The sequence below is a fragment of the Sesamum indicum genome, linkage group LG11 (genome assembly GCF_000512975.1).
Source record: "Sesamum indicum cultivar Zhongzhi No. 13 linkage group LG11, S_indicum_v1.0, whole genome shotgun sequence".
Classification (NCBI taxonomy): Eukaryota; Viridiplantae; Streptophyta; class Magnoliopsida; order Lamiales; family Pedaliaceae; genus Sesamum; species Sesamum indicum.
Genome location: NC_026155.1, coordinates 5,602,552 through 5,611,863, shown reverse-complemented (window position 1 = coordinate 5,611,863; position 9,312 = coordinate 5,602,552). Strand labels below are relative to the sequence as shown.

At 35.5% G+C, this 9,312-nt stretch overlaps 1 protein-coding gene across 3 annotated transcripts in view; it reads left to right on the top strand.

The window, feature by feature from the left end:
* LOC105173374 (protein EMSY-LIKE 3-like) overlaps positions 5,890-9,312 on the top strand; it is a 6,444-nt gene continuing 3,021 nt past the window's right edge. The window contains exons 1-6 of one of the 3 annotated variants that reach the window (XM_011095085.2): positions 5,890-6,229; positions 7,938-8,158; positions 8,250-8,359; positions 8,456-8,705; positions 8,789-9,001; positions 9,078-9,146. In XM_011095085.2, coding sequence (XP_011093387.1) covers positions 7,985-8,158; positions 8,250-8,359; positions 8,456-8,705; positions 8,789-9,001; positions 9,078-9,146 — 816 coding nt within the window. In that variant the 5' untranslated portion in view covers positions 5,890-6,229; positions 7,938-7,984. Of the gene's footprint in view, positions 6,230-7,937; positions 8,159-8,212; positions 8,360-8,455; positions 8,706-8,788; positions 9,002-9,077; positions 9,147-9,312 lie in introns of those variants that run through there. The other 2 variants (XM_011095084.2, XM_020697963.1) reach the window with 2 other exon arrangements.

The window sequence follows — 9,312 nt, the reverse complement described above, 5'->3', positions numbered from 1 at the left end:
TAGAGATTTCGTTTCTTTTCAGCTTTAAACACAATAAGAGAGCCTTTCATGATTTTCATGAGGCCTTTGCCCCATCTACCTTCTAGACCATCCTCTTCTAAAGCAGCACAAGATATCAAGTTGTGACTCAAATCAGGAACATATCTCACATTTTTCAGGGTTAACCTATAACCTTCTTTGAAATTTAAAGAGACGTCACCAAGACCCAAAATTTCACATTTCTTTTCGTTTGCCATAGAGACAAAACCAGATTTTTCATAACGAAAGTTTGAGAAAACTTCTTTGACAGGGCTCATATGGAAAGTACAACCAGAGTCAATAAGCCATTCAAATTTGTTCACAGAATGCACAGAATTTGCTTCATAAACCATAAAGACTTCACTATTTTCATCAGAGACATTATTCACCTTTTCCTGATCATCAAAGCTTCTATCCCTATTGTCACGTTTGGGTTTTCTGCAGTCTTTGATGTAATGACCCTTAATGCCACAGTTATAACAACGTCTTTCTTTGGTTTTATCATCTTTATACGTGTAGTCCCTAGATCTGGATTTACTACGGCCATTTCTACTTTTACCTCTGTTGTGGCTTCTACCTTTGTTTTTAAAAGCATTGTTTCTGAAATTGGATCTACTTCTAGCAAGATTTACCTCATGATTATTCTGACTAGGTCTATCAGCTTTTAAGTCCATTTCTTTGCTCTTAAGACCATTAACCACAGTGTCTAGGTTGATGCTATCTCTACCATACTTAATAGCAGCTTTCACGTCAGAATAAGATTCAGGAATTGCATTCAATAGCACAATAGGGGTGTATGCATCAATGTTTTCATCACCAGTAAGTTTGATGTCTTGTATCAACTTGGTAAAATCATCAAGATTTTCATCAATGTTTTTGGAAAGATCCAATTTATAACGAAAAAACTTTTCTAAGAGAAAAAGCTTACTGGGTAAAGATGTTTCAGTATATAAATCCTCCAATTTTCTCCAAAGCTCTTTAGAGGTTTTTTGTTTTCCCACTTTTCTAAGAACATTATCAGAAAGGTTTAAAATAATGGATGAGTAGGCAAACTCATCATTTTCCAATTGTTTTTCTTCGGAAACATTTTCAGTGTATTTTCCGTCAATCGCTTTAAACACTTTTTGTTGGATTAAAATGCCTTTCATTTTCTGTTGCCAGATGGAAAAATCACTTTTCCCGTCAAAGGGTTGTAAACTATATCCGGCCATTTTGAAAATAATTAGAGGTAGAGGTCACTATTTTAAGGAAAACAGAGGTTTTGATTTTTAAGCAGAAAATGAAGAACTTTGGAAGATGGCAATCGCAGAAAAGGTCACACAGAATCAGGATATCGAAACAGAGACAGAAATTAATCAGTCAATTTCGGTAATAGTGCAGACAGCCAGAGTATTAACAATGTTCTCAGATCATCACAGGTCAAGATAATGAACACAGATCACGATTTCAAATCACAGATCAAGATATTAAACCAGAGAAGTGGCGAGAACAGGATATAGCAGTTATCGCAATAAATCTCACAAATCACAAAGAGAAAGAGAAATAAACAGGACCAAGGCCTTTCCAGCCTAACGCCCAGTCCAGATACCCGACGACCTCAGGGGTCCGGCCAGGAGGGTAGTTAGGGGGATAAGCACCTCGGTTATCAAACAGATATATAGTGCTGAAAAAATAAAAAACAGTAAATAGAGGAGGAGTTCAAGCGAGTTACCACCACCACGGCGCGGAGAGGATAGGAACAGTGCTCTGATACCACTGTTGGGTACGAAACCCACGGTGGTATCCTTTATCAACAAAGCCTAACCAACTATTACACTTGATATGGAGTACGAAACTCCTTTAAATTATTACAAACCGAGATTACAAATATAAGGAATAATACACAAAGTAAAGAGAGAGATAAGTGAATGAAAAACCGTGAGTTTAATGGCGGCTCAGGAACAAGCCAGATTCAGCAGAAACAAGGGTCACGGGTCACAAAGCTCCGAAACCACAAAACTCGGCCCACGGTTGCACCTCACACCGAGAGTAGATCACAGAGATCAAGACTGGAAACCCGCCTCACAGTACAGCCGTTCACTCAGAACAGTTTTATGGAAGGGTAGAGGTATTTCACTAGGATGGCTCGGTTATTTCTCTCTTACCCTCACCGGAGAACAATGGCCCCTATTTATTCGAGGAAATAGAGCCGTTGGACAGGAGGGTTTTGGGGTGGCTTTCCTTTAGCCATTGGTTTGGCTAAGGAAAGCCACCACCATTAACGGTGGTGGAAAATGGTAACAAGAATCTGACATAGGAAGCAGTAAGAAGAGAGAGGGAGATAGTGTATCTCATCGGCAGCGGCGCAGAGGAGTGAAATGAGAGAGGGAGAGTTGACTTAGGGTTAGGTTTGGGGGTTTAAGTAGTGTTACCTGGGTCGGGTCATGAGGGTCGGATACTGGGTCGGGTGAGGGCCTTCCGAGTGGGCCATGAGTTCAGTGGATCGAGATAATGGGCCTACCAGCAGATTGGGTCCTGGGCCACATATATACCAACAATCTTTTATAATATTTTTTTCTATTTTTAACATTATTCATGATTATATACTACTATTTTAATTTTTATAAAAATTTGCTTTGTATTAACTAAACCTTACTTTGTTTTTTGTTTTTTTTTAACATCTAGCTAAACCCTTTTAAAGTATCAAAATAGTTCTATTCGTCTAATAAGGGCCTATACTTGAGCCATTGTATTTACTACATTCTAAGATTTCAAATTTAGTTATGTATTATATTACTATTTACATGTTTCTCTAATGTGTAGTTAAGTGTTTTTGATTTATTCATATTGAAATAACTTTACTCATAAATCACTCTTTTTAAATTTTTCAAACACACTGCCACTGTCATATGATTGATAATTCATACTTTTTAATATTTTCCAAGATATATATATATATATATTCATATTGAAATGACTTTACTCATAAATCACTCTTTTTAAATTTTTCAAACACACTGCCACTGTAATATGATTGATAATTCATACTTTTTTAATAATTTTTTAGATAAAATTTCGTCTTTAATTTTTTTTTCTTTAAGAAATTTATTCAGTTAATACTAAATTTTATTTTATTTTTATAAGGAGTACCTTAAGCAAGGGTGTAATTGTTCTTTCACAATGAGGAACAAATACTTGTGGATTAATTCAACATACATAGTATAGATACGATTAAGGAAAGTAGAGCGTAATTTGGAATATTGCAATCCAAATGGAGATTGACTAAATAAAACCAACTGCGAAGTGTGAATGCAGGTATTTGAGAGCGGGTTAGTGAACGAATTGTGTTCCCATATTTAAACAACTATTTATGTTTCGAAAAATATTCCTCAAAAAACTCTCAGTTAAAGGAGACAAATTTATTGCATTCCCAAAAATTTTTTGGGGACACCTCAACAACTTATATGAACTACTTAATCCTGAAATACCATACCTTGGAATAATTGGAGCACTGATGTATCTTGCTAACCATTCAAGACCTGATACAACATTTGCTGTTAAATTATTAGCAAGATATAGTTTTTCACCAACACAAGGCATTGGAATGAAATTAAGTATATATAGTAAAACCTTTATAAATTAATAACCTTGGGACTATGAAATTTTATTAATTTAGAGAGATATTAATTTATGGATTAATTAATATTTTATTAATTAAAAGAGAGACTTTTTAAATTCAGCAAATTTAGTACATATGTACTGAAAATAAATGAATTCATATATGTTTCATTAATTATATTCATGCAGTAATAATTTTTTTGTAACTAATTAAATATATTCATGTATAATATCAATTCATTTTATACAATTAACTATTATATTCATAGACGCATGTATCAATTTATTGGAATTATTAAATATACATGTTTATATTAATTTGTTGCACTTAAATAACTATTATAGCCAATTAAATATATTCATGTTATGATGAATAAAATATATACTATATAAATCTCAATACGAAAATAAAATAATTTATAACACCCAACCATGTCTTCTCATCTAAAAGGCATCGCAAAATCATCCATGAATGATCCAATGCGTAAAGCATTACAAACTTTATAATTGAGCAAATTACCATAATATTTATAATTATAATATTTATGAATTATTAATTTAGAGTTTTAATGGGACCTAATATTTATAAAGGAATTTTTTGAAAAATTATTATCTTATTATCTTATCGAATTTGATGATTTTTTACAAAGGCCCAAGTCGGGACCAGAAGATTTTATTATTTTAGAGAGTTTATTAATTTATAAAAGTTTTACTATACTTTGTTATCTTAGAGTATGATGGATATGGAGTTATTCTATTCGAATGTATCCACTTCCAATCTAATTAGTTATGCAAGTGCTGGTTATTTATCTTATCCTCATAATGGACGATTGTAAACTGGCTATTTATTTATCTATGGTGGTACAAGAATTTCATGCAATCTATGAAATAAAAAATAATAACTGCATCATCAAATCATGCAGAAATTATAGCAATACATAAAGTGAGTGGAGAATGTGTTCGGTTTAGACCCATGATTCAAGACATCTAGGGGACTTGTATTATCATTTGAAAAGATAATCCTGATGATCCTATATGAAGATAAACGGCATGTATTGCTGAAGTGAAAGAAGGGTACATCAAAGGGGGTAGAACGGAACATATTTCACCAAAATTCTTCTTCACTCATGATCTTCAAAAGAATGATGATATTGATGTTCAACAAATCCGTTCAAGTGAGAATCTAGTAATGATATTTTAATGAGGGTGAGTAAAAACGCACTGCACTCTATTTTCTTGACCATGGTTTTTTCCACTGGGTTTTCTTGATAAGATTTTTAATGAGGCAATATATAATTGCGTAGTTGCCTCATTAAAGAATAAGGTACTCTTTTTCCTCCACTAGTTTTTGTCCATCCGGGTTTTGTTTGGTAAGGTTTTAAAAAGATATATTCTTGATTAATGAACATCCAATTGGGAATTTTATGAAATTTTAAAGTTTGTGAATGAACTCATCTTCATCTCCCTTACCTTTTACATTCTCTCATAAATTGTAAACTCTTGCGATTCCTCTCCCCTCATCAAAGATGAACTTTTGGTTGTAATCTTAGAACCTATAAATAGACCATTTTATTTTGTATGATAATATGATAAAATGATGATGGGACTGTTTTACCTTTCAAGGGCTTCAAAAATGCAATTTTACCCAGTAGATCTGCATCCTCTTGATCGGGTTCAGGTTGCCACTCGGGTCGAATCCAGCGACCCGCCTCCAATAACCCGAGACACATGGCAGATGTCAATTGGACAACAAAATCCCACTTTTTATATGCTATAAATACCCCATGCTCAATACATTTATAATACGCCGTTTCTACTTATTTCTTTACTTTAGATCGCTCAGACTTGCTAGCTCAACAGCGACCTGCTTACGCGACCTTGATATTAAGCACTAAATTAAGCATCGGAGGATATTAGTTGGGGGCTACCCCAACAAGCTTAACGATTTGCTTCTTTTTTCTCAGGGCTTACATCAATTTGGAAGAGGTAGCGACCTCGAAACCCTTGGAGGATCAGTTCATTTGGCCAAAGAAATTGTGTAGATTTCGACCCGAATCAAATGATATAAAAATATTTTCTTCTTTTCTTTCAATTAAAATTCTCATATTATTACAATTTTATATAGGTTTCATAAGAAATAACACATATTACTAGTGAATTTATATATTTATTATGACTTTACCTCAAATGCCAATTAATATATGGTTGATGAACCTTTGAACGTTCTCCAAATCCGCACGTGCGTAATCTCTTCCGAGGCGAGGCAAAAAAACCTTTCGAACAAGAGAACAACACAAATCAGATAGGCGGAACTCACCCCCTTCCATCTTAACCCAATTCGATTAACGTAGTTCACGTCCGCATTCGCCCAAACACACACACTCGAACGCTGGCACTGGCAGATCACACAGAATTAATTCGCCTGGATCACAGTTGCTCGCTTGTGCTGTGTTAACTCGGCTGAGTTGGAATCTTTCGAAGGTTTTTTTGGCGCCGCATGTGCCATTTGGAGGATTGATTCTAGGGCTTCCTTGTTTTGAGCTGCGATAAATTGTTGAATTTTGGGTCTGCAGAAGCTGGCTATGGACTACGAGTCGTACGATAGTAGTGGTCGGTAATTCTTCTTGAAAGCCCGAAGGATTTCGTTGTTTGTCAAGCAAATTAGGTTTCCTAGTGATTTGTTTAGTTTATCTGGGTTAGGGTTTGTACAAAAATTGGGGTTAGGGTTTGTGAGTTGCATGCATTGTTGTTCCTGGGGGCATATTAGTGATTAGGATTATAGTGACCGTACAAAATCGGGCGTTGGGGTATTAATTCTTGAATTTTCTCTCGAAGACTGCATTTTTTATTTGGCTCAGCATTTGGTTTCTGCTTTTATGTTTTAAACTTATTTGCAGGACAAAGTGTAGCCTGAGCCCAGGAAATAGAAGTTTTTATGTTATTATAAGTTTGACATGTTAGACATTCTCATCGGATTTTACCTTTATTAGTTCCGGATTCGTATTAGGACCCATTTTTTGTGGATGGTTAATCGCTATGCCTATGCCCAAGTTGTGTTGCATCAACGTTGTAGTTAAACACTGACTTTTCACCATGATAGCTAGAAGGATTTGTATTGTTTTCTTCAAATTTTGCAGTTGCTAGGTTGTAAAAAATTCAAAGGAAAAAGATTCGGGTCTGTAATAATGCAAGAATAGAATACGATTAAGTTCTATTTATGGACATGCCTTTCCTGTGAAAGAGTTGGAGAGTTTGAACCCACCTTTCTCCTGATAGAATTTTGTCTGGATTCATATGTCACTGGTTGTTGCTGTGGTTGTTTTACATTTTATTCATGTCAAGGAAGAAGGATTTTGATTTGGACCTTCTTTGTACTCTGATAAAGGTCCTGGTGGTGCCACTTGTTTGACAATTTAAACCTTATAGCTTGATCAAGTTTTTTGGACTTCATTCTTTTCAGAGAAATGGAGTTGGGTACACTTCATTAATGATTGCAATTTAGGCAAGTGGTGGGAACATGGAAAATCTGTACATGATTAAGCTGCATGACAATATCGCAAAATGTTTGACTAATGGTCATGAAGTATTCTTGTTGGGTGCATCAGTTAAAATCACTCATTAACGTGAATACCTCCAACTATTTTCAAAATTAAATACATATCATGAGTGCTTATTACACATGCAAATTTGGCTGCTTCAGTTATTCTTTCTCCTTCTTTTCCTCTCATTTTCTCTTTCTACAAAATGATGTAGGCTCACAGGACTAAGTATGTGATTCTTCATTAACTTATATAATGATCCATTAGAACATAAGGTATGAAGTTTTGTTTCACCATGATGTATAGATTTTACAGTATCACCTTGCTTTCCTGCTATTTATCAACATTGGTTAACCATCCATTGGATCTTGAATGTTGGAATTTTGTTTCTCTGTGACTTGTGGATTGAGCTGGATCACCTTGCACTCTCACTGTAAGCATATGGGGCTTTAGTATTATAATGATTTATAAGGTGTATTAATTTATGAGTTGGATCATTGTGAGCCAAGATCACCGCAGTATGTAACTAGTAAAGCCAATTTTGGCTAACAACCTCAGTTTACCACTAATATTAATTATTTTTGCAGAGCTCTGTATGTGAATGCATGATTTCTTATCTGGCATTTTATGTAACCGGATCCTTATAATTGTTTAAACTTTAGATGGCTTCTATTACTTTCTTCAAGTGCCAAAGTACGTTTTGTACTTGTTTTTTTAGGTTAGTGAGCTTTGTATATGAGGTATATTTATTTCCTTCCCTGTTTTGGTTTTGATACTGAGCAGGAACTGATGATGATTTTCCCCCACCACATGGTCCACATCAGAATAGAATGTCAAGAGGTGGCCGCATCTCTGGTAATGGAAGGCCTGCAGCCATGGGTTCTCTCCCGTACCCTAGAATGTATGATGAGACTGATATGCAAGCTAAAATTCACCAGCTTGAGCAAGAAGCATACAGTTCAGTTCTAAGAGCCTTTAAAGCTCAAGATGATGCCCTTTCTTGGGTACTGTTTGCATGTTGAGATCATGAATCTAATATGGCATATTTGTTTGATCAGGTTTATATGTCTGCTCAATGAAATGTATTTTCTTCAGGATAAGGAAGGTTTAATAACTGAGCTTAGGAAAGAGTTAAGATTATCAAATGAGGAGCACAGGGATATCCTCAGCAGGGTTAATGCAGATGAGACAATCAGAAAAATAAGGTTTTGTATATAAAACAAGCTTTGTTAGGAATCATGCCAAGTTCTTTAATTTAGTAAAATGACCCTTTTTTGGTTACCAAAAATTGGGAATATCAGGGAGTGGAGACAATCTGGTGGGCTTCGACCAGGCGCTCATGGTGCCAGTCAAGCCGTCCATGAGGCAGTGCCGAGTCCTTCTGTCTCAGCTTCTCGTAAAAAACAGAAGATTGCCCCATCATTGCCTTCTCAATCCTTTGGTGGGCCATCTCCTTTCAACACACAGCCAGTGGCTGCTGCTAACCAGCCATCCTCATCAGCCGCAAAGCGTGGACAGATGATGGGGCCAAAAGGCAAAAAGCACAAATCTGTGAGTTAGAAATTTCATCACTAATTGTAACCCTGCTATGAAGCTCCTGATGCTAATATTGAATAATTTGCTTTCCTGGTCAGATACCCCCAGGCTCATCTTCAATGAAAATGCAGTATCCACCTGGTCCAGCTGGAAGAGGTCAGTTTGGTAACCGCATTTCTTCTGGTGGCCTTACAAATCAACCTGCACAAGGAGGTTCGTTTGATCCATTGGTTGGAAGGAAAGTAAGGACCAGATGGCCTGACGATAATAATTTCTATGAAGCTTTGATAACTGACTATAATCCAGTTGAGGTATAGCTTACTTTTCAGTATTTATTGACTCTCGTTTTGCTCATTCTGTGCCTAAATTCACTATGTGGTTTTCCAGGGTCGACATGCTCTTGTTTATGACATAGGTACTGAAAATGAAACTTGGGAATGGGTGAACCTGTCTGAGGTAGACACTTGCTTCATTATCCTTCCTAGAACCTTGCGGATTCAATTTGTTTTTTTTGGATATTTTGAGCATTTTGTGTTGTCTTTGTTATGAATATGTCACTGTTGGTAATTGCATTCAGTTCTTATGTTATATGAATTAACAATAGATAAGCTATTTCTTATGT